This window comes from Lampris incognitus, chromosome 11 (genome assembly GCF_029633865.1).
Source record: "Lampris incognitus isolate fLamInc1 chromosome 11, fLamInc1.hap2, whole genome shotgun sequence".
In the NCBI taxonomy this organism is placed as follows: Eukaryota; Metazoa; Chordata; class Actinopteri; order Lampriformes; family Lampridae; genus Lampris; species Lampris incognitus.
This window is the reverse complement of record NC_079221.1, coordinates 28321096-28347067: the sequence shown is the minus strand read 5'-3', so window position 1 is coordinate 28347067 and position 25972 is coordinate 28321096. Positions and strand designations below refer to the sequence as shown.

Below are 25972 nucleotides of genomic sequence, written 5' to 3'. Positions count from 1 at the left end.
CCATGAAAAGAGATTGGTAATCTCCATGAGGAATGCCCAGTTATGATAAGTTTGAATAAAGAAAATACAAAAGAACAAACACTTGGCCCCCCTGGATCGTGATCGTGATCTGTTTTTTTACTTTGCTCTTTTTTGTATCTGAGATCTGAGGCTGACAGGGTAACCAAGGCGAGGCTGATCCAACACAGATACTTTCACAAAAGCAACATTTATTAGAATGGAGGATATTCTGTTTTTATAAGCACTGGACGTCAGATGTACACAATATACAAATGGTGTTTTCTGTAGCAAATATACTTTCTATTGAAACAGCAGCAGCAGAATTGGCATGTACAAAAATACACATTTGATTTCCTCGTACAACACAACATACCAAAAGTTACAGGATATCATAATAAACTTATGTTCATAAATATGAAGGACTATACATGATGAACAGAAATTCAGAATTCACTTAATGGAGACAATAATAATAACAATAATAATGATAATTTTATTAAGATTACTTTTGGTATCTTTATCTTTATTAGACAACAATAATGAAAAGCAAACAGGAAATGGGAGAGAGAGATGGGTATGACATGCAACAAATATCGCCGGCTGGAATCAAACCAGCGACAGTTGTGACCATATGCTGTAACCATTCGGCTACGGAAGCATCCCAGTAATTATAATAATAATATAATAATTCAAAACTAACATTTTATGGTTGCCATATTCTAGTGTATTAGCCTGAGTCCTAAATGGTGGTATCATATTAGGTCATACTATTAACGTGTTCACACATTAATAGTAGATTTATTTGCAAACAAATGTAATTTTATAGACTTTTTATGGTTGGTGTATTGACGACAATAGCCAATCTGAAATACCCAAATCATGAACGTCTTTGCAGCAGCTCATTTTAACCTTGGGTAGATTTCTCTTGGGGGGGATTTCTCTTGGGGGGGGGGGGGTTATGGCATGTAGAATTTTAAGTGTTCAACAAGACTTTGAACAAGTTTGTTCAGTTGTTTTGGCCAGCAAGTAGATATGGCATAAAGTAGTTTGTAAAATGCCTTTAACAACAGTAGTTACATCAATAGCTAAAACTCAGATTCAGTCATGTATTTTATATGGTGGACGGTGTCGGCATGACAACTGTTTCTTCTGAAACAGATCTCTGGGATCTGGCGTGCCCAAACACCGAATCTAATGACTAATGTCATCATAAGTGTCAGTTAGTTAAACAAAAATAACTTTCCTCAGGATTGTTACTTCAAGATAAAATTGTGCTTAAATTGCATTAAATACTATATTAGATACATTCTCATTTTAAGTACAGAGACAGTGTGAGGCACCTCCATAGCCAAATGGTTACAGTGCCTACCACAAAGTCACAACATCGCCGGTTCGATTCCAGCCGGTGACCTTTGTTGCATGTCATATCCCTCTCTCCCTCGTTTCCTGTCTAGCTCTCCACTGCCTGATAAAGGTAAAAACATAATCTTAAAAAAAAAAAGAAAAAAGTACAGAGACAGTATTGTTAAGTACACGGTATATTTCTCTTTACATTAATACACAAGTTAAAATACTGGAATTAGGACACTGTAAAGTACAGTTTTACCTTGAACAATCAGCAACACAATGACATCAGGACTGTCGTGGAGAAAACAGAAAATAACATCTCCAATAAACTGTTGTTACAAAGTTGTGTTATACATGCACCCAAACATTTGCATTCACACATTTACACCTACAGGCTGTGTCCTCTCACTCTTGTGAAAATTAAAGTTTTTTGTCTTCTTTTTTTTTTGTGGCAAGGATAGTTAAGTGCCATTTAAAAAAAAAACAGGCTAAATCAAACACCAAGAAGATATTTCCCCCTCCGAATGGCACAAGATTACTCACATTTTTGCTTAGGACACACTGTCAGTGACTACATTTTCCACAGCTGACAACTCTGCATCTATTAATTCTCTCACAAAACACATACACACAAACAGTATTTCTTCCTCACTCGCTCACTTCCCTTCCCTCCTCCGCCTAGTTGCAGAAACAGAACAGATCTTGTCCTCATACAGAGAAGGTACAGAGGACATGACTGTGCTTCGTCTCTGGGACACTCTGCACAGTATCAATAAATACCTCACCCATTGATTCACTGCTACTGAAAACAGGCACATGCACACACACACACACACACACACGCGCGCGCATGCGTGCACGCTGGTCTCCAAAATAATAGAAATAAAATCAGCTCAGAGATAAAATTTGGTTTTAAACAGTTAAAAAAAAAACAAATGTATTTTATGTAACTTACACCAATGGTGAAATATGATACAATAATAGACATAAAAATCCCCTATCCCGTGTATATCCTGCTGCTGTCCTGCACCAACACAACACTTACTGCAGCCTGAGCCCTCTCTGTTATTGTAGCAAGAGCTTAAAAGGCAAATTGTAATCTGTCAGACTGTCCTGTTCCAGACCATTTGCATCTGCTGATACCTTTTCTTAAGAACTTCTCTTGATGCAGCAATCGTACAATCATGCAGCAAAATATGGAGCATATTTTACAAAAACCAAGCATCTGCTTTTAAACAAAGTAAAAGCAGAACTAGATAGATGAGTGGACATAGGATGCTGCCTCAGATAAAGAAATGTCCACTGTTTTACTCTTTTGGCTGAGTGTGGGGGCCATGGCAGCCAGTAGGAAGTACCATTACATGGGAGGATATGCTATTATTAACAATCCAGCAACAAAAGGGTAGATTATGTATGTGATTCAGAGAAATGACACTGACAAAAGACACAAAACACAAACAAGTTTCTTGTTCACAGCGTGTCCATATAAGGTCCTTATTTACACATATGACTCTTCGGCAAAAAACAGCTGATCAAAATCGTCGACTCTTGGATCGCTGCACCGCCTGCTCTGCCATTCTCTCTTCCCCTGGACAATGGCCAGTGCTACCTCTTGGCTTCGTCGCAGGCAGGCATCTGCATCTGCCTGAGCCTGAGCCTGCGAGGAAAAGTAATCCCTCACGGCTCTGGTGGCAGAGGGAGACAGGCAGAAACGTGGCTCAGCTAAAGAAGAGGTGTTCAACGGTTCGACGTCCGACACCCGGAGGCCGTTCTCTTGGAGTTGGCTTTTACCCGATTTGGAACTGCGGCGCCTGTCCAAAGTTTGGCTGGTGATTGGGTTTGAGGTCTCTGTGACCTTAGCGGGTTCAGAGGCCCGACGGGGCAAAGTGTGGGTCTTTCTCCCTCGGTCTCCTTCCATGGCAGGTGTCAGGGAATGGGAGTTCCTCCTCTGGAGGACCAGGGTGGTGGCACTCTGTCCATAAAACACACCCTGAGGGGGCAGGACAGACTCACTTCCTGCCAGTCTCTGCATAGCCTCACTTCCTTTTTGGGGTTTGGGGTTGTTGGGGGAGGATGGCATGGGGGGCCTGTGGGCACATGCCTGGTCATGGAGAAGCCTTAGCTCCCTGACAGTCAGGGGCTTCTCTGTGCCCCGGTAAAAGGGTGACCGGCTGCGCTGAAGCTGGAGAAGAGCCTGTTGGTAGGATGGAGGGCTGCTGGACCTCCTCTGCAAGTGCCTATCCACCACCACAGTCTCTTGCGCTCCAACAGAGGAGCCACTGTTGAGTGGGCGGGTGCTACCCAACCCATTCACCAATCCAGCTCCTTCTTCTGTGTGTCCGTTATCAGATTGCTTTAATGATAGACGGCGATCCTTCTTAAGCCAGGTGTTGGGATGGAGGCTGTGGGAGTGGCCGTGGTTGGCCCGAGGGGCCTGGCTCAGCTGGTATGACTCTGGGGGGGCTTCCCTCTGAGGGGGAGAACCCCTGGGAGACAGCTGGGGTCGTCCAGAGGAGAGAGATGAGATGGGCGAGAGAGGAGTTGGCTCAGTCAAGGGAAACGCCCCGTTAGTGACATAGTCAGTTGAATATTGCGAGAAGGCGGAGTCCAAAGAGCTGAGGGAGGAGCCCGTGGGAGAGGTCGCCGGCGACGACAGGCTGGAACAGCTGGCATCCAATCGCAATGGAGGAGGTGGAGCATGCTTTGTTTTTCTGCGCCCGCTACCCTGGGCTTTGGCTCCTCCCTTTTCACACCCGGGTCCAGCTGCTTCTTTAAGCTGCAGCCCGCTGAGCCCCTGCTCTAGAAACACCTCGTCCTCATCCTCCTCCTCCTCTTCCCTCCCCTCCATGGCTGCATCATAGCTCGCCTTCCTCGACACCATGTAATGTTTCTCTGTGCGAACTGCACTCATCCCTGAGGGAGGCGTGCTCCCAAGGCCCAGGGCAGGCTCGGAGCTCCTCCGTAGTCTCCTGGGAGCCTGTGAAGGGCCACTGGGCTGGCGAGTGCGTGGTTGGCGGACGGCGGGGTTGAACTTCCTGGGTCTGGCCAGCGGGGGTAGCTGCAGCAGGAGGTCGGTCTCCGTTTCAGGGTCCGGCTCACAGTCGCTGAGGGTGATGACGGAGTCGCGGCTGCGGCTGTCGGGCTTGTCCTTTTCGCAAAGCGGCAGCTGCTCCTGGTACGGCGATTCAGGGTCATCGTTCAACTCATTCTCCAGGCTGTCGTAGGATGAGTCGTTCATCTGGAATGACGACACATCTTGGGAAGGTCAAAGAACCAAGGGAAGGAGAGATGGAGGGAGTGGGAGAAGAGCAAAATGGAAGAATGGACGGATGGGGAAGGACAGAGAGAGAGGACAGGTGAAGGGAGAGAGGGAGATATGAATAGGAAAAAGAGAGAAAGTATTGTTATAACACCATAATGGCTTAACAAAGTGCAGCCATATGACTTCATATAAAAATCCAATCAACAAATCAGATTACAAGTTAGCATTTACTACTATATCAAAAACATTCAAAAATTTCTACATTCCATTCAGAATGCCTGCTGTGTCTAGGTAACTACAGCAATCAAACTAAGAGTTGTGAGTGGTCTAAGAAAAACTCAAAAGCAACACTTTCTTTGAATGAACAAACACCTCAATTCATTGATTAAGGTTTGGAAACAAAGGACAAGGCAAAGTATTGCAATGCGATCCGTGGCCTCTACAGTTTCTATTTATGGGACATGGAAGACGGCTAGCAGGAGTTTATGAATGAGGAGACTTACTGCTGTGTTAATGAACGTCTGTGACCTCACTAATCACTAAAATTACTGCAGCGCGATCTTGTGACCCCAATCAGCAGACCTCACAGATCCTTGGCCACACACATGAACGCGCACACACACACATCAATGACTGTTTTGTACAAATACACAGACAGACCCACTGATGCACAAACACAGAAGCACACACAGATAGGGACATGCACCCTTTAACAAAACATACATACATACAGACAGACAGACACTCGCCCACACACACTAGAAGGCTAACAGAGCTAGCTAGTTAGTTACCATATGCTTAGCTACAATGATACAAAGGATACACAGACCCACTGTGTGTTCCCAGACTAACCCAAGCACACACACACACACACACACACACACACGCAAATGTACAACCCCTCACACCTTGATTGTGAACCATGTCAAATGAGACTGTCGCTCTGTTGCTTTAGTTCTGCTTGATTTGTCCTGCCATACCCCACTACCCCCAGTCATAGCCCACTACCCCCAGCCATAGCCCACTACCCCCAGCCTCCACCTGTGACACCCAGTCTCCAACTTTCTTTGGGTCCCAGATGATTTTTACCCCTTTTTAACCCTTGGAAGTCAATACCTTTCAGTTAACCCATCCAACACTTTCTAACCAGGCTTATGTAATAAGAAAATTTAATCAGAAAAGCTGCTCCTGACAATAGTAAAATGCATGTGGATGTGGTCATGAGGTTGTAGACATGATGATGTGTTTACAGCTGCAGTTAAATGGCAAACTAGCCTGTTTAAACGCTGTTTCAGTTCAGCAATTCAGTGACTCCAGTGCGGTCCAAATCAGCTCAGGGATATGCCCTGACAGTTCTGGATGCAGGCCCAGTTTAGAGATTTGGCCTCCTTTTTCAAAACATTTCTACTAGCCTCCTTTGGAATCAAGACACATTACATATGTGGCTAGTATAAAATGTACAATCCTGCTAGCACTATTGATTTACTTATGTTTAATTATTATCTCTATTCTATTTCACTGCTCTTCTCTGCAGTCACAGTACCCCCAAGCTTACCAGATCCATGGTCGCTGCCGTTGGTTTTCTGTGTGAAGGCTGCAAACAGAGAGGTGACGTCCTCTCCCAGCACACTGCGACAGTTCTCTATCAGGAACTGCACTAGTTCACACACCTGGAGGGACACCAACATGAATTGTTACCATTAACACATACATCCATAACCATTGCAGGAGTATACATTAATGCATTTACTCTCCATTGACCCTGGGCTATTACAGTATACAACCGTAGACACTGAGGAAGTCACCTTAACGTAGTTGCAAGGGGATCCTATTATCCTGCATTTGTACTATATACAGTTGTATTAGTCATTGTAAAGGTCTATATCTTCATGTGATATCCCGTATCCATCCTGCATTAGTATTGTTTACAATAATGCATTAATAATACATGAATCCAGAAATACATTAATCATACATTTATGCTGTACACAATTTTTCTCTTCAACACCATGTAGTACCACCAAACTTTTATGTTCTAAGAATCAGACTAACTAACTCTTTGTTAACTAGTTACTTAACTAGTTTTCTTGAACTTTTCTCAACAATTCTTTCTTAGGGACGAAGCTCTCTCTCTCTCACACACACACACAAACACACACACAATAGCCAAAACACACAAGTGCATAGAGGCTGGAGAGTGTTTACAGTCCAAACCACCAAATAAAATACAAAGGAGTTTCACTCCTCTAGTTCTGGATAATTTCCTGATAATGATGTGTGACATCACATACTGGTGTGTTCAAATATCACTTCTTTAAACAGTTCCTCAAATGCTTGTGGAATGACCACTCTTGCCTGGTGGGTGAATGACCTATTTTAACCAGGGTCGTTTAATACAGTTTTGAAGCACAACTTTTACACCATTTTAGTTATTTCCACCATTTTGGCAACAATCTCATATATAGGACAAGAACAACAGTTCCCATCACGTGTACAGACAGAAATGTTTTCATCAAAGTACACAAATATGAAAAACAAAGATGCAGAAAATAGGAAAGATTGCTATCTAGCTTGCTTGGTTGCAACACAAGTTAGGAAATAAAACAACCATTTCTACTTTTGATCTTTTCAGGGTTGGAAAACATCTTTGACCAATCAGACTGCTTTTCTGAAACTGATTTGAAACCCTTTATAGAGACAAGGAATTCCAGGGACGGAGAAGGAAACCATCTGAATTTTGCTGTTTATACCAGAGAGAAAATTTACCAAACACAGATGATGCCCTGTGACACAAATACTCCACAAATGCGGAGGCCACCGACAAACTTTTGAGTCATCCTACCCATCTAAGGAAGATTTCTCCTAAAATCCATCCGGCTTGTTTATATGTGTTGTTTTTGCGGCTGTCTCTCTGTCGCACTGACGTTACGGAAATATGGAGGAGAGAAACTTACTGCAGGGCCTCTCTCTGTTAGTTGGACCAGATGTTGTCTGTTAGTGTGTGTGTGTGTTTGGTGTGTACATACATGTGTGAATGCTTGTTGTGTTTTGTGTGTACACACAGCAAGACTGAGAACCAGACTACTTTCAAGATTATCATCCCTTGCTTGTATTTGGGCGTATGTGTGTGTGTGTGTGTGTGTTTGTGTGTGCGTATTGGAGGGGGTAGGAGATCTCATTGTGTTTGACTACAGACAGTCCAGTCAGGCCATAAAACTACTAACACTGCCATTAGGCAGGCTCACGGGGAGTTACTGCATACCCCAGCAGGCATTGAGAATAAGACAGCGACAGGCCGCCGATCCATCTGAGAGACCCATACGCACACAATCACTCACACACCATTCCTACTTTTGGACCGTTCAGAGTATCGAATTCACCCAAAGTTGTATATTTTTGTGACTGGGGGAGGAAACAGGAGTACCTCATTCTGCGTTACTGCTCCCATGCTCAGTCAGGAATGTCCTATGGGTGTTCATGCTCTAACAATAAGTGAGACCCTACACCTCAGCTACACTCCATAGTGTATCTCACACTATTTAATCTCTATATACTCCCACTCACACATTATACAGAAACACAAAGTGAATTACCATAATTATGCAGATGATTCATAACTGTACATATCCCTATCTCGTAATGACCTAGATCCCATACATTCCCTAACTCAGTGTATTGACGATATTAATCTATGGATGACGGAAAACTTTTTATAACTGAACAAAGATGAGACAAAAATACTTATTTTTGTTGCAAAGTCTCAGAGACAGAGAATTGCAGCACATCTCAGCTCTCTGTCTCTGGAGTGCAAAAGTGAAGCTAGAAATCTCGTTGTAATCCTAGACAGTGATTTGAATTTTAAGAGCCACATCAATCATCTCACAAGATCAGCCTTCAACCATCTTAAAAACATTTCAAAACTAAGGGGCTTTCTATCAATATCAGACTGTGAGAAATTAATCCATGCTTTTATAACAAGTAGACTAGACTACTGCAATGGACTGTTCACTGGTCTCCCAAAATCAGTTGTGCGCCAACTACAGTTAATTCAAAATGCGGCAGCACATGTTCTCACCAGAGCTAAAAAGTATGAGCACATTACACCTGTTCTTAGATGTCGGCATTAGCTCCCTGTCAAAACTAGAATCGATTTTAAAATTCTGTTAATTGTATACAAAGCGCAAAATGGTCTTGCACCATGCTATATAAAAGACATGTTAATTCCTTACAAACCAGCAAGAACTCTCAGGTCCAATGGCAGTGGTCTTTTAACCATCCCTCGTGCTAGGTCTAGAGCAGGGGAATCTGCATTTTGTATTTACGCACCAAGTAGATGGAACGCCCTGCCTGAGGACCTGAGAGAGCCCCCATACTGGACACATTTAAAAGCAGGTTAAAAACCTTACTTTTTAAAACAGCCTACGGCTAAGGTTTTGGTGTGTGTGTGTATGTGTTTTGTATAGTTTGATATTTGTATATACTGCACTAACACCTGTTGATATGCATATTTATTTTCTGTATTTGCACTTTTATGACTGAGTTGCAATAGTATTGTCATTTTATGTAAAGCACATTGTGTTGCCCTGTCTGTGTATGAAATGTGCGATATAAATAAAGCTTGACTTGACTTGTGCTTCAGCTCTTTATGAGGTCCTGTTGTCTCTGTGTCACATGTTGATATGCAGTGTGACAACCTGTAAGTGACCATTGTACTCATATTACAAAAACCAAGCCTTCAGTCACTTCCATTAATTCCAGTGAGCCTCTGGTCTCACACCAGATGAGGTACTGAAGGAAGACCAACAGAAAGGCAGAGTGCTGAATTGATGGTGAGTCGAATGGGTTACAGTGTGTGTATGGGGCATTCCTACCCTCATGTAATAACCTCGTATCACATATCACTATTCCTTCCCATGTTTTACTCTTCTCCATTGCCTCAGTTACCCTCCCGCTACCACTTTGACCCGCTCTCTTTCATTCTTCCTGATTGCTCCCTCTCTCCTTCTTGTTCAGGCCTCCTTATGGATCTCTCGCTCTCTCTCTCACTCTTCTTTGTGGTTTACTTTTCCATTCTTTTTCATCTCATCTCCTCCTCTCCCTCCTGTCTCTACATCCCTTCATTCACCGTTCCTCCCCGTCACTCGTGGAGGGGGCCGCCCATGCGACAAAAGGAAGATGCTCAAACAAACCTGCGGGCAACCTATGTGGGTCCTCACCCCCCCCTCTTTTTCTCCCCAATTTTATCCGGCCAATAATCCCACTCTTCCAAGCCGTCCTGGTCACTGCTCCACCCCCTCTGCTGATCCGGGGAGGGCTGCAGACTACCACATGCCTGCTCCGATACATGTGGAGTTGCCAGCCGCTTCTTTTCACCTGACAGTGAGTTTTGCCAGGGGGATGTAGCGTGCGGGAGGATCACGCTATTCCCCCCAGTTCCCCCTCCTCCCTGAACAGGCGCCCCGACCAACCACAGGAGGCGCTAGTGCAGCGACCAGGACACATACCCACATCCAGCTTCCCACCCACAGACACGGCCAATTGTGTCTGTAGGGATGCCCGACCAAGCCGGTGGTAACACAGCAATTCGAACCAGAGATCCCGTGTTGGTGCGCAGCGGAATAGACCACTACTCCACCTGGTCCTCGCTCTTTTGAGATAACACGTAGGAGACACAGCCATTCACCTGTTGTCCGTCAATAGCCCGTTCAAACCTACTCACCTTGACGTTATACATAGATGCGGTAAAGCTAGAGCACACACCATGGAAAAGTTCCACGTTTTCAATTGCTGAATAACCACTTTGCTACTGTTCCTCTGTTCACAAGAACCAACTGATTTGATGAAAAGTACAAGGCCTGTTCTCTTCATAGCAGTCGGGGTCTCTTTTTTATTTGACATTGTGCACTACTTTTGTCAAACTCAGTTGTTTGTAAATGTGTTCTATGAATAAAGGTGACTTGACTTAAGGTAGAGGGAAGGATCTGATAACTAGTGGGTTAAGACACAGCAGTTTAGGCTTTGAATAACACTCTGAATTTGAGACTAAGAACGGTGTGCTGCACTGATATAGGATGGACGCAGTGCAAATGCCACAAGGAGGATTATAGTGCATGTGCGTGCACACACAGAACACACACACACACACACACACACACTTACTCTCTCTCCCTCTGCCTTGAACAAAACACAAACTGCTGAGACTATTTTTACCTCAGACACTCTAAAACTGTCAACTATGTTTTGCCACAAACATTTTAATAACACGCTGGATGACTGTTGATGGGTCCTGGACTAGGGAGACTGCAGAGAACTGGGTAAAAATAAAGTTTCCATTTATGCAATATTCTTGACTGGCATCCCCACATGCCACCCAGCTAGGTTTATATAGCTACATATCACAGCAGATGGTCAGGACCCCAGCCAGGTTATTGTAAAGAAAATATATACTCTTTTTCTTTTTAAATAGTCAAAGCTATCTTGAATAAACATCACCATATTAGGAAGCCACACTAGCTTTAAGAGAAAACCTGTTTTTGAAAAATAAAATTAGCCCAAGCTAGCAGTTGTCACTGTATCAGGAGCCTGTACTAGTTTCACTAAATAGCCGTTGCTGCAACAGGAGCCTAAGCTAGTTTGAATTGGCCCCTGACAGCTCGACCGCAAGGGAGGGAATGTTGAAATCACTCTTTTTTTTTCTCTTCTTTTTCCTCAGAAAAAGTCCGTCTGGGCCACGCACACAAACAAACAGTGTGTGAGAGGGAATATGTTGCCCAGTAGGGAGAGAGTGGGGGTATTTGTAAAAGAGGTATTTAAGCATTTGTGGGTGTAAAGGTATTTGTGCTGACATGTGTGTGTGTGTGTGTGTGTGTGTGTGTGTGTGTGTGTGTGTGTGTGTGTGTGTGTGTATGTGTGAGCGTGTCTACGTGTGTGTGGACGTAAATTTTTGTGTGTGCTTTTCGCAGAAAGTAACAGTGAATGTGTGCGTGCACGTGTGTGGATGGGTTTGTGTATGGTGTGTGTGTGTGGCGAGAGAGGGAGGGAGAGAGAGAAGGGTGTTACTGTACAACACCATGATATTCTGTAAAAACACATTCTCAACCTCATGATTCTGGAGGAAATACTTGAGATGTTTTCCCACTGAAAGTCGGCAGCCTCAAGCACACGCGTGCACGCACACACACACACACACACACACACACACACACACACACACACACACACACACACACACACACACACACACACACACACATCTGAAAAGATAACCAAACCAACCACCCACAGAGAATGTATGTGTAATTTGATAACTTTGTGTCCAAATAGACCACAGCTCAGAAGCCATTGTACGCTTTATGACTTGATGACTATATGATAGGCTATAATGGGCCAGAGTTTACCTCTTTGGGCCCCACTTGTGGCTGCTAGTGGGGAACTGAATCATTTCAGATTACCTCGGTGGGCCATATAATACGTGTGTGTGTGTGTGTGTGTGTGTGTGTGTGTGTGTGTGTGAGAGAGAGAGAGAGAGAGAGAGAGAGAGAGAGAAAGAAAGAAAAACAGGGGGATACAGACAGAGACCCCCACTTAAAATACGATGTACTTTTGTTACTAATAACGTACTAATAATGTATTTATGCTAACGTTTCTTATTCCAGATATTTTCCTCCGATTCAGTACTACACCGTTGCACTGTACTGGTGGACTCAGACCTACGTCTGAGACCTGCTGTATGGCTTGTTCCATGACAATGATGGAATGATTTGGTTTGTTATTTTACTTTGACATGTGTAATCACGTAGCGTCATCAATATACTGCAGACCACTACGTGCACATCAGTTCTGCTTGTTGACGAAAGTTACTTCACTTTTAACAGAAGAGAGATAAGAGCACCGAGTCATCACACCAAAGTCAGCCATTTTGGTTTGATCTAACTGAGCTTGGCTTTGTATTCATAAAAGATTCCAATCAAAAACTCGGTATAAACATGTGTCAAAAGTCTATCTGACAGAAACGCCAACAGACCCTGTTTTATCAAAGCACTGAGGTCACAAAGCTTTGACAAGTACAATAAAAGAATGTGAAATAGGTAACGTCCACTGTCCTGAGCTGGTTTACATGAATACACACATATTCCTCTATGTCTGACTGTTAATAAGAGTCAGTCTCACAGGCTCTCTTCATAGCTCTCACTCTCAACTCTGCATTTCAGACTTGGCTGAGTGATTTCAAGCTTACAATTGAGTGTCAGGGGTGACGTGAACCTGTGTGTGTGTGTGTGTGTGTGTGTGTGTGTGTGTGTGTGTGTGTGTGTGTGTGTGTGTGTGTGTGTGTGTCTGTGTGTGTGTCTGTGTGTGTGTTTGTGTGTGTGTGTGGTAGTAGTGAGCGGGTGCCAGTGTGCGTATGTGTGTGTTCGGGTGGGTGTATGTATGTATGTATAGTTAAGAGATGTTGCAGCTGTGTGTTAGTGGGCCAGTTCAAGACTCAAGCTCCGAGGTCAACATTCAACGCACACATCTGTAGAGAAACCCCACAGTGTGTTGACAAGTGACTTTCAACTTGTGTATGTGGGAGAGAAAAATGAGGGGAGGTGGGCTGTTTGTATGGATGGACCCATACATTTTAGCCAGTCCGCTTGGCACCATTCACTCATATGCACTGTGTGACTCACACACATACACAAGACTTCTGAAAATATCTCCATGATGACACGTCAGTGTAAAATTCCATAGTAGACTGGACACTCAACATCCGCGCCAAGACTGCAACCCTTCATTTGAACTCAGTTTAGTAAAATTTGGTCTGTATGCCACAGAATTCACTAATGGCTTTTCAGTCAAATATTTCAATCTCCAAGATGGAAGAATAAATCAGTTACTATCCAGCCATTCACATCCAGCAGCTTATGAAAACACTAAGTTTTGCTGGCAAATAGTTTAAGAAAGAACTGCTCACTAGCTTCCTATGAGACTAATGAGTTTTGTCTTCTACAATGCCAGTATTATTTTTCTGTGTGACTTTCAAGAGAAAACAGTCTGTGAGTGTGTGTGTGTTTGTGTGTGTGTGTGTGTGTGTGTGTGTGTGTGTGTGTGTGTGTGTGTGTGTGTGTGTGTGTGTGTGTGTGTGTGTGTGTGTGTGTGTGTGTGTGTGTGTGTTGCTGCATACTTATATATACACCTCATCTTCCCGTAATATCTCTCTCACCTTTTTTGTACCCTCTCCTTCCTCCTCTGGGGTGGTTGGTGTTGGAGGCCAAAGCATGCTGGGAGCGATGCAGACAGACAGGTTGAAGGCATTCATCTGGTTGTCATGGGCGTTGCCCTGGATACAGTGGAGCATGGCAACCACATGACACAGCAACAGCAAGTTCTCACTGGGCAGGAGGTGGACCAGTCTGAGAGAGGAGGGAAGAAGAGGAGAAAGAAAGAAAGAAAGAAAGAAAGAAAGAAAGAAAGAAAGAAAGAAAGAAAGAAAGAAAGAAAGAAAGAAAGAAAGAAAGAAAGAAAGAAAGAAGGAAAAGATGGTATGGTATGGACAGATGATAAAAGAGGAAAATAATTATTGAGGGCAGAGGTTGAAAAAAGAAGCCAGGGAATGAACAGGGGAGTGCGAGAAAGAACAGTGTTGCAAAAAGAGCAGATGGCAGGGAAGAGAAGAGTGGAAAGAAGAAAAAGAATCGCAAAAAAGAGTAGCGAGTGTGGGAACAAGAGACAGAAAGAAAGAGAGAATAGGATATCAGGTCAGCTGAGTTAAAGTAAACTTTACTGAGGAAACGTGGCCTCCTCCATAATATGCCCTCAAATGGATTACCGGAGACGAAGCAGAACTGTTCAAGATGGTCAAATAACACACACACACACACACACACACAAACACAAACACACAAACAATCTTAGAAACATGCAAACGCAGACACACACACCCTCTTGCTAACCTTTTAGCTATATAAATTTATTCCCATTGATATTTTCTGTCTCTCACATTCCATCTCGCTCTCGCTCCTACACACACACATGCATACACGCACGTTCCCCTTAGCCTCCCTATAGCCTCTGGGATGCCACAGACCTGTCTTGTTAGTTTTTTTTTTATCTCACACACTTTGTTGCCATATTATTTGTTGGCCTCTGGCTTCCCTGGAATTTCTCTAAAAACATTTTCATTGTTGCTTTTATGTCGCTGGTTTTCGCTGTCTTTTTTTTTTTGTCTTTTGGCTGCAGCAGAAGAAGGAATTCAGTTTGTTGTCGCTGGATCAGAACGACTTTTATCCTCCCCTCATTCCTCAGCTCTGTTTGCTGTTGGACTTTTCTTCTCATACTTCTCTGTCTATACATAGTGGTCATATTGTGAAAGTTAGTCCTGGTGTCTCTCTGAGCGTATATGTTTGTGCGAATTTGTGTGTGCGTGACTGAGCTGGTGAGATGGTTTAGTCAAAGCAAGCTTAGAGACAAGAACAACACAATACAAAACCATTATGTACTGTGTGTGTGTGTGTGTGTGTGTGTGTGTGTGTGTGTGTGTGTGTGTGTGTGTGTGTGTGTGTGTGTGTTCTCCTACCTCTGAACTGCTTGCGTCCTCTCCTCCCCACCCTCTCCCTCCATCAGGGCCATCCACTGGTCATACAGCTCCACACACAACAGACTGCCTGGAATGTTGCGCAAAAAGTCCTGTCGGGTCACACACACACACACACACACACACACACACACACACACACACACACACACACACACACACACACACAAACAAATTGTAATCTTTTAAGGCTAATCTCCTGTCAATGGTGCATAAAATACATGAAGCACAACAAAGAAGGACGATAAATCAGTTTGCCGAATATCAAAAAACACCCAACTGCTTTATGGATGAAAGATAAGAAAAAATGTGTCTGGAAAGCATCAGTGACTGGCCCGCTGCCAAGCTGTGGAGCTTCAGATTACTGAGTCTTGGCGTTCTTTTGAGTTTGGATGAACATCAGCCGTTTTTACAAATGACAATGTTTTCTCATGCCTCCACTGTTGTCTTAGTGAGACAAGGAGGACTGTTCCACTGCTGTTTGTTCTGCTTACTTACGTATATACACGTTTGTGCATGTGTCTGTGTGTGGGGGTGTGTATGCACAGTTTTGTGTTTGTTTTTATTTTTTTGCATATGAATGTGACGATATGTCCACCCTATTGTGGACATATACTGTTAAATGTGTTTTCATTGCAATATTAAGATGAAAATTACATTTTCTGAAAGGGATGATGTCCCTTTAATAACACGGTTATTTATTTGCTTTCAAATTATAAATAAATAAAATATTTCATGTATCTCTGTGATGGCCTGGTGGCCTGTCCAGGGTGTCTCCCCGCCTGCTGCCCAATGGCTGCCGGGATAGGCTCCAGCATCCCCGCGACCCTGAGAGCAGGATAAGCAGTTTGGATAATGGATGGATGGATGGATGAATGTGCACGTGTGCATGTGTCTATACGTGTGGTGTGTGTGTGTGTATATATATATAAATATATTTGTGTATTTGTATTTGTATGTCCATGCATTCTTCCTCCCATGTATTCTCCATGCATGTGTGCCTGCGATGCATGCACATGTTAACAATGTTTGGTACACACATGCCAACATAGTGGCCAATGCATCTAACTGTGCCATTCCAGTCCTACCTTAAGGACGGCTGCTGTCACGAACACAGACTGCTGTGTGAGGTCCGTGTCTTCGGCTCCACTGTCCAGCCTCTCCCGCAGCTCCCGGCAGGCTTTTATCCCCGCCGAGCGCCGGAACACCCCCCTGGTGTAGGGACCCTCCTGGTACAGGAACACCAGCATGTCCTGGAGGAGAGAGTTGGGTGTGGAGGAGTTGAGTGTGGAATCGGACAGATAAGTAGCCCTTCTTATTCCCTCTCTTCACTTTGACTGGGAAGGAGGCACTGCTGTACTCCTCATTGTGAGCTTGGCGTGTTTAACATATTTCACCTGTTACTGATCAAGCGCCGTACTTCAAACAGGTTTTCGATCATAGCTAAGCAAAGATAATTACCATGCCTGGTGCTTAAAGTATCTCAGTTATGCTAGGTAAGGGGGAAAAAAACGCCTGGTGGAAGCTTGGGGCTAAGTGCCAAAGACAAGTGCAAAATTTAGATTGTTGCTTTGCTGTTGAAACAGGTTTCACTTAAAATATTGGGAGGAAGTCAAGTGACCTGCAAATGTCATTTCATGTAAAAAAAAATATTTTTTTTGTTTATTCTGATTACACAATGACATGAAACACATATGTGTAACTACTGTGCCTGTATCAAAATTACCTTACCATGAGTGCCTACAGTACATATTTAGTATGGGTGACCCCTAGCTCTGAAGGCCAGGCTGGCTTGTAAACTGGTAACTTTTACAGCATTGGTTCCACATTCTATACCCACTGAGCTGTCCGGGACCACAGGACCATACATTTTGATATCTAAAACTGTATACATTATATATTTTCCAATTACTGAATCTAAAAAAAATTTCCAATTTCCATTCCAAAAATGTGCACTCTTGTCCTCACCAAAATGAGTTCACTACCTCCCCCCAACCCCAAGGATGTGAATCCCCACCCTCCTTAGCCTCTGCCTGGCTCACCATGACAGGCTTTGGCAGGCCGGTGTCCGGTGTGCAGATGGAGCCAAGAGGTCGTCCGAATAGACGTCCCTGGGTGGGGGAGAGCAAGGTCGGAGAGAGAGGCAGCCCATCCAACTGGCTGTTGGAGCCTTTCCAGAAGGTCCAGTTGATCAGTGACCTCTTCCTCTTAAAGGACTTCTGCTGACTAGGCTCTGCAGACAGGGAGTGGGTTACAGACAAAGTTGTATGGGTGCAGAGAAAGGTAAAGACATGAATCCAAGGTCCTGAGTCAGATCTCAACTCTGGACATTGCAAACAGGCCTGCACCTACAGGGCAGCGCATGCATACGGTTGAGCTACCAGGATGTCCCTGTGTTGCATCATTTGCTATAATGAAGACACAGTTTGGGTTTACTGATACATGCATTAACTTTTTTTTTTCAGTTTCTTCAGCTGCCATTCTTTTACAATTCTCATGTTTTTGACAGCATAGCTGTTTTTCTTATGTTGAACATGTTGATATGAACCTTGAAGCAGAACTGATTTGAGAGAGAGACAGAGAATGAGAGAGGAGAGGGAAAGAGTGAGTGAAATGGTGGGAGAGAAAAATAACGTAATAACGCAATAAAATAGATGACGGAAGAGGGGGAGATAAAGGAAATGCTTGAGGTTATCTCTGAAAGACTAGAGAGAGAAAGACAGAGAGTGAGATGGGATGGTGAAGGAGGCGAAAAAAGAATCATTAAGTATTAAAATGAAACGTGTGTATAGACAAATACTCACAGCTATTTAGACCTGAAAGTTTGGCTTTCATTTCATTCTGTGTGTGTGTGTGCGTGTGTTGGGGGTGCATGCGTACATGTTTGTGTGTGTTTATGTGTGAGTGAGCGTGCGTGTCTGTTAAAGAATGTCTGTACAACCGGCATCTCTAGATTTGTAATGGGTCTGGATATTTGCTCAAAGGTGTCAGGGCACAGTGCACATCTGTGTTTGCGAATGTGTGTGTTTGTTTTGGCGCCTGTCTGCGGGGTCTACCAGTATCTGCGTGTGCACTTGTTTGCAATGACACAGTCAGACATTATGCAAGCGTGGTCATGAAACGAGGCACATTACACGTGTGCGTTCAGCGTAGCAGCTCATAAGCAGAAGTTTACAGTATAAATGAACATTTCTCTTCACACATTTGGGGCATTTTAGATGAAGCAGCTGACTTACGGTGAGTCAGATAATCGCTTGCAAAGCCAGAAAACATACAATTACAATTTCCCTACAGAGATAAATCTTATCTTATATTATCTTGTCTAATCTTGTCTTATCCAAGCACTTGTAGAGAAAAATATATTTCCAATACAGAGATTCTAAATTCTTAATCACGTTTTTTTTTATTATATTGAAATCCTTCTTAGTCGTTGTTTTTCCTCATGCTTTTCCTCTATTTGGGCTGCTGTAAAGTCTAAAAATAAAGATCTTAATATGGAGTGAATTATATCCTAGAGGCAGAATTCTCCTCTTAGACTGTAGATTCTTTGAGTGGGTGGAGGGCCCAACAACCCAAAAGGTCTGTCTATATATGCGGCATAATTCACATAGCTACCCGATCAAAACTCATGATTTAACAATCTGCTACAGCATTATGCCCAATTACATTCTGAAACAAAATGCAACAATAACACCATCACTGGCCTGGGACAACAGGCCTTGGCATTGTTAAAAAGCAAATCCTAGCTGTAAATCAGGCGTTGCATCATTACACATCACTGGAACAGGAGAAAATGTTAAGAGGGAGGGAGGGGGAGAGAGAGAGAGAGAGAGAGAGAGAGAGAGAGAGAGAGAGAGAGAGAGAGAGAGAGAGAGAGAGAGAGAGAGAGAGAGAGAGAGAGAGAGAGAGAGAGAGAGAGAGAGAGAGAGATCTTGTCAACTGGGTGGGCACTGTTTGTCATCCTCTTATAAATCCTGGCTGACTTGCTACAAAAATAGGCAAAAAAATGTCCCCCATGGCCAATAAAGAAAACTTGGATTTTTGGCCGCCAGCATGCAGTGATGATGGTGCATCAACATCACCTTTTTTTTCTTTTTTGGTGTTTTGTTTTTTTTCCCCACAAGTGAAGGGGTACGTTGAGGTTACTCTGACATACCGCGGCAACACAAACACACACAAGGTGCAGTCGTGGCCCTCCAGAAGTCCCTTTTGACAGGACACGCTTGCTGAACTAACCGCAGTGCTGCTGCTAGATCCGCAGTGGAAACGTATGGAGGCGTGAATCAAGTTCGGTTGTGTTTTTAGCCATTAACCGCAAAACAAAGTCCAAGCTACTAATTTGGCTGGGCTGTATATTCAACATTCAGTGGAAGATTGTCAGCAAAAATATAAAGTGAGGTCGATGCGGAACAAATACATCGAGGGAGACCTCTGCAGTGGTTACCCCACTGTATACAAAACTAACGGAGGGTAAATAGATGTAGAGGGACAGACAAACAAACACACGTTTGTTAGCCTGAGGGTTGGGTGTGTGAGTGATTGGACTGGAACGGTGTTGGAGATGGTATGGAGACATTATATAAGACGCAGTTATGTTTAACTTGGGAAGGCTTAGGAAACGGAAGGGAAACTGGTTGGACACTAGAGCCTCCATGAACTGAAAAACACACTTTTTACTATGCATTTCACACATCCGCTCTCTTTCCCTCTGAATCTCTCTGTCTTCCCTATCCACGTCTTCCTCCAGCTCTCTCTCTCGGTCTGGTCTCGTCCCCCATCACATCCCTCCTCTCCTCTCCAAACTTCCTTCTCTCCCCCTCACTCCTTTTGTCTCTCCCCTTTTCTCACAATCTGATATGCTGTTGTTTCTTTTTCTTGTTCCTTAGCTGACCCGCTCTCTCGCTCACCCTCTCTCAATAGCTGTGTCATCCTTTTTTCTTCCGCTTTCCATTTTCCTGTTCTCACACTTGTTCCCATCCGGGAGTTTTCTGTCCCTTTTGTCTCAATTCACTTATAATTTTTCCATGTTATTTTGCCACTGCGTTCTTCACAGCCCCACGTCATAACCTTTTGCCCTGTACCTATCCTCTTTCCCACTCTCTTCTGTATGCTACCCTGTTCATCTTGGTTAAAATCATACATTAGGAGCGCTTAATAGAAGCCCTATGCTGGTAAGTCCTCACACCGGTGGTGACGTCTAGCTTCGAACCAACACTGTTCCATTCTCCAGCATAGACGCTACTAAGAACTGGTATTTTCTTTGGGGAAAAAAATGTGTCAGCTCTTTTCATATTTGACACACATCAACTGGCACTTCCAGTTCATGCTACAGACGTCATTTGAATCTCTGCTTCTGTGCTGGAGTGTGTCCAGCTTGCGGGTCCCATTTTGGCTAACAACTGGTTTGACTGGGAATGCATCCCTTATCCATAAAAACAGTAAGTCCTCAATATTTTTGGCTCATAATGACTGCCTGCTATGTCTTGCTTCAGGTGTAAAATCGCAGAAAGTTGAAATGATTTTTCAGGATATATTATCAATTGATTATGTAAAAAAAAAGCCAAAAAGCAACAAATAATGATTATCCAACAAGAAAAAACAAATTCCTCACAAATAGGGTCAAAAACACAATCAGGATACATTCATTTCAAATATACTTCCTCTGTTCCTTACATCACAGTTGAATACCATTACTGAACTGATTCTTATACCCTTTTAAATCCCCTTTTGATGCCATAAAGTCTTCTCATGACCCCATGTAGAGTATCAACCGTGAGGTTGAGAACCACTACACCTGGACAGGCTGTCTTACCTATGAGTGGAGCCTGGCCTGGGGCCACCCTGCTGGGCTTGAGGATGAACTGACATTGGGTGTCTGGAGGGAGACACTGGTCCAACAGCAGCACCCCTGGACAGTCTGGGGGACTCACAGGATCCCTCCCTGTACCTCCTCCAAGCCCTCCACTGCCGCCACCCCCATTACGGATGTGGCTCATCTTGATGCTGAAGGGGAACTCGTGGCCTGGACGAAATCCCAAAGGAGACAAAAGGTAAGAGGGGATGATATGGGTCCTGTGTGTGTGCATGTGTACATTTACTTGTGTGTATATCTTTACGTCACTGTGTGAGAGCGAGTCCAAGTGTATTTGCATAAAAATATGAATGTGCGTATGTACTGTATAGGTATTGTTGCCCATTTCTGTCATAATTTCCACAAATGTTTATCCTCGTATGAGTGTGTGTGTGTGTGTGATTGAGTGTAGTATGTAAGTTTCTATGTACTCTCATGTGTGTCAAATGATGCAATGAACTTGCAACCGAATGGAGATGAGAAAATTAATGTGAATCATTGAGGGCATGGCCCGAAGAACATCTGTGACAGGTTTACTGACCAATGAGAGGGTATGGAGGGTCATCCTTACTGGAGTTCACCCACAACTGGTGGTCTTTAACATAACCCTAAACAGAGAGGAAGAGAGAGAGAGAGAGAGAGAGAGAGAGAGAGAGAGAGAGAGAGAGAGAGAGAGAGAGAGAGAGAGAGAGAGAGAGAGAGAGAAAACAAGTCTTTATTTAACAAAAATTCTTTAACAAAAAGACTTAACACCTTTATAAAAATATGAACAATATGAACAAAAATCACTCCTTCACATTAACTTGTCCAATAAAGACTTAATTTTCCATCACAGAACCGATTCACATATCAATTGAGAGAGAAAAAGAGACAGAGAGAGAGAACGAGATAAAGTGAGAGAGAGAGGACAAATTACACACACAAAGAAGTTGGAGACAAAGATTAAGAGATAGATAAGAAAGGGAAAGGTGGAAAGATTTAAATAGATGAAGAGGATGGAGCGAGAGACGCAATCATAGACAGAGACAAAGATAAAGTGGGACACAAAGGCAGAAAGAAGAAGGGATTTTAGACACAGTGCATTTAGAATGCCAGTATACATATAAACATATCAGCACATGGTATTACATAGAGCTCATGCAAGGATTTGCAGTATTGCTCCCACCGTTATGCCAAACTGCAGCAGTGCCATGCGGATGACATCAGTGGTAGTGTCCGTGTTACTGACTGCAAGAGTCTTGGCCTGGCAGAAACACGTATCCATTAAGTTTTACTGAAATATAACATGTATGTTACACACATCCTGTGCTGCTAGTGACATGATGTGTTATCCTTTTAGGGATCCCTTTTAGGGATCGCTATAGAATTGCTAGGTTAGTTGTTCCATCAGTCAATCCATTTATCAGTCATTTTGTACACTTTATAAACACAAAAATATTGACAGCCAAAGGAGAGTTAAAACATGAAGTACTCACATATGCACAATTACCAATGTCCTTTGCAAATATCTTCAGGGGAATGGTCTTGGGATCATCCTTCTCTTTCTCTTCATTTATCCGACTGAGTTACGAAGACAAAGAAAGGGAGTCAGTGTCAATAGAGTGCTTTCTTATGTAAACACATACATTTGACCAATGAAAATCCCTGAGAGACTAACACCAGAGATTGGTGTTAACAGTTAAAAACTACAGCATCAAAGGGTTTGTTAACATTTTCCAGCCTGCCTTTTCAGCATAGTAGTAGTGAAAAAGCATGTGAAGTAGTTACTACTTGCCAATGAGACAATCTCGGCAAATGCTAATAAAATAAGATACTTCGTTTTCCGAGATCGAGCATGACCCAAAAAGAGAAAACAATAAAAGTCCCAGGAGGTACCAGGTTGATGTCAATAAAGAGCGAAACAAAAATAAAGATTTTATCATTTGTGCTATATGCAAAGGTTTCATATGAGCCGGAATAGTACTTCCTGTAACAAAACAGCATATTTGTGGGATACATAAAATCATAGATCCCCCCCCCCCCCCCACCCACCCAACTAGCTACTGACTTGAGGTCATCCCAGCCATTAAGGAATAATATTGTCACCAAGGCTTTCATGGTTACCTTTTGATGAACACCAGCCATTTGTCCCTGTGCTCCACAGAGCTAAAGGAAAGGAGTAAAAACAGAGATAAAGCGAAATGAGAGTGAATCATGTTTTGATAACCAAACACTTTCCTCATCTGAGGTTATGTAATCACATCAACCCCCCCCCCGTGGCTAAAACTGTAAACCCACCCCCAACCCCCACACGCCCCGAGCTATGGCTGAATTCCTGGTTTCAGGCTGAGGAGATGGGCGTGTAACATATGTGAGGGCCTGTGCGAGCATGTGTGTGTGCCTGTGCGTGTGCATGTGTATTTTTTCCATGTGCAAGTGAACCCTTGTGTGTACTGGCATGTACATGCATGCACAGTAGTATGTGTGTATTGTCTATGGTGGGGGACAGTGAGTGCGTGCATCTATTTCTGAATATATCTATGTATACGGGTTTGTGTGTGTGTGTGTGTGTGTGTGTGTGTGTGTGTGACAGAAAGAGCAACAGGGAGAGAGACAGAGAGAGAGTGGTTTTGAACTCCAGACTTGCTGTGGCTGAGTGAGTGATCCTTACAACTAGGAACATCTCTCTCTCTTCCTCCTCCCTCCCTCTCTCATTGCGGTATGGCTCAGCTTTTGGATTTACAGCTTGTGTGGCTGCGTGTTCATTTTTAGTTCCCTTTAAACATACATCTACACTTCAGAACATAGCGTACTCTTTCACAAGTATATTACAAGAACTTATGGAGGCCTTTTAGACCTATGTTTTGCCTAGTAGGCGCACAGGGAGGAACCTACCTTTGAGCAAACCTAGATTTTTTGGGACTCGGATGTTGACAGAAAACTTTTTTCTGTTGGGCTGCCTGGTAGTGCGATGCCCTCTTGCAACTACTTTTAAACATATTGCTCCAGAACACTTAAACAGGGCTTAAACCGGAGTTAAACCTGCACCTTCCAGTTGGCAAACAACCTGACTTGCCAAGCTATCCCCCACCCAAGAGTGTTAACACAGTCCCCCACTACCAGATATAATATACTCGAATTTCTCACATGGGGAACTTGCACGGGTCAGATTATGACATGGTTAGGTGTGTGTATGAGACAGAGCATAAGCTTATGTGTCTATGTTTATGTGCTTATGTGTGCGTGAAAGCATAAGTGCAAAACTGCACCTGTATGCTGGTGTGAGTCTATTCCCATACACCTATGTGATTGTGCAAATGTGTGCGTATGTGTGTGGATATGTGTGTGTACCTGAAAGTGGCCACGCAGTTGCATGTGGGCCAACCCATGACGAAGCTCCTCTCTGGGTTAGTGCTCCCCTCGCACACCTCCTCCATACAGCCTGCCGTCCACATCTCACACACTCGCACCCGGGCCTTCACCTTGAAGTGGGTTGGAGACCTGCAGAAAGTTTCAGGTTCAAGTTTTACATTTTCTATCAGCTAAGTTAGTTTCTGCATATAAGTTTGTAATGTAAAGGAACAGCAGGAACCTTCAAGGAATTTTCTCAAACTGCAACAGCAGAGAAAACAAAGCTGCTAAGAGCCTCCTCATCAATGATTTATGAGCCTTGATGGTGCTCTCTGAAAACCTTTAAGTCTATCCAGTATTTCTCTGAGAGCCAAAGGAAGCCAATGAGCCCCTTATTTTTTTATATTTTGATATACTCTATTGATTCCCGTAGGGAAATTATGCTCTGCATTTAACCCATCCTAGCTGTGTAGCTAGGAGCAGTGGGCAGCCGCCGTGCAGTACCCGGGGACCAACTCCAGTTCATCTTGCCATGCCTCGGTTAAGGGCACAGACAGGAGTACTAACCCTAACATGCATGTCTTTTTTGATGGTGGGGGAAACCGGAGCACCCAGAGAAAACCCACCGCAGACACGGGGAGAACATGCAAACTCTACACAGAGGATGACCTGGGATGACCCCCAAGGTTGGATTACCCCAAGGTTTGAACCCAGGACCTTCTTACTGTGAGGTGACAGCGCTAACCATTATGCCACCGTGCCATCCATTTTCTTCTACTGATCCCTAATATGTTGCAGGATAGCACCTTGGATGGTCTCTACAAGGGGTGTTAAAGCTGCAGTAGGTAGGGTTTCTTTTTTATGGCATCATTGGGCAAAATTTCCTCATAACCTTTCAGCATATTGTAATTCAAGTGGTCCGAGAGAAAACTAGACTTCTGCACCACCTCTTGGCTCTGTATTCAGGCTTTAGAAAATCTAGCCTGGGATGAAAGATTTTAGCCAACCACGGGTTATTTCAAAGAGAGGGCAATGCTATTGGCTGTTCTACAAATGCAGATGCATGTGTACGTGATCAATTTGCGTCCACCCTTCCCCACCAGTCGCTTGTGGTTGTAACCCTAACCCCGAAAATCACCAAGACCAACTCGAAATGGCTACTTCACATGAATGATATTAATGTAACTAAGAGATTCGCTGAAAAACTTTTTTTTTTTTTACATGGATAGATTATCAACTACGATAACATTTCCTGGTTGTACAAGAGTGTAAGGGGCTGAAGAGCGATGCAGAGGTAATTTAGTGGGAAGGACTTAGCGGATTGATACGACAGAGAGAGAAGCGGAAGGATTTGCATTGGGGTGTTCAATGTTACCTACTGCCGCTTTGAGAGTTAAGATACTTTATTTTTCACAATACATACATACAATGAAATTCATTCTCTGCATTTAACCCATCCTCTATACACACACTAGAAACAGTGAGCAGCTGTGTACACTAGGAGCAGTGGGCAGCCGCACTGCAGCTCCCGGTGACTAACTCCAGTTCTTTTTGTCATCGCCTTGGACAGGGGCACAGCAGGAGTATTAACTCTAACATGCATGTCTTT

At 43.6% G+C, this 25972-nt stretch overlaps 1 protein-coding gene across 1 annotated transcript in view; it reads right to left on the bottom strand.

The window, feature by feature from the left end:
- Positions 1-201: 201 nt before the first annotated feature.
- The window catches only part of arhgap20 (Rho GTPase activating protein 20), a 45475-nt gene continuing 19704 nt past the window's right edge, over positions 202-25972 (bottom strand). The window contains exons 4-15 of the mRNA XM_056289458.1: positions 24364-24513; positions 23137-23178; positions 22509-22593; positions 22199-22276; positions 21575-21641; positions 20995-21204; positions 17225-17415; positions 16271-16435; positions 15165-15274; positions 13812-14001; positions 6165-6279; positions 202-4602 (exon numbers count right to left, since the gene is read on the bottom strand). Coding sequence (XP_056145433.1) covers positions 2846-4602; positions 6165-6279; positions 13812-14001; positions 15165-15274; positions 16271-16435; positions 17225-17415; positions 20995-21204; positions 21575-21641; positions 22199-22276; positions 22509-22593; positions 23137-23178; positions 24364-24513 — 3160 coding nt within the window. The 3' untranslated portion in view covers positions 202-2845. The remainder of the gene's footprint in view (positions 4603-6164; positions 6280-13811; positions 14002-15164; positions 15275-16270; positions 16436-17224; positions 17416-20994; positions 21205-21574; positions 21642-22198; positions 22277-22508; positions 22594-23136; positions 23179-24363; positions 24514-25972) is intronic.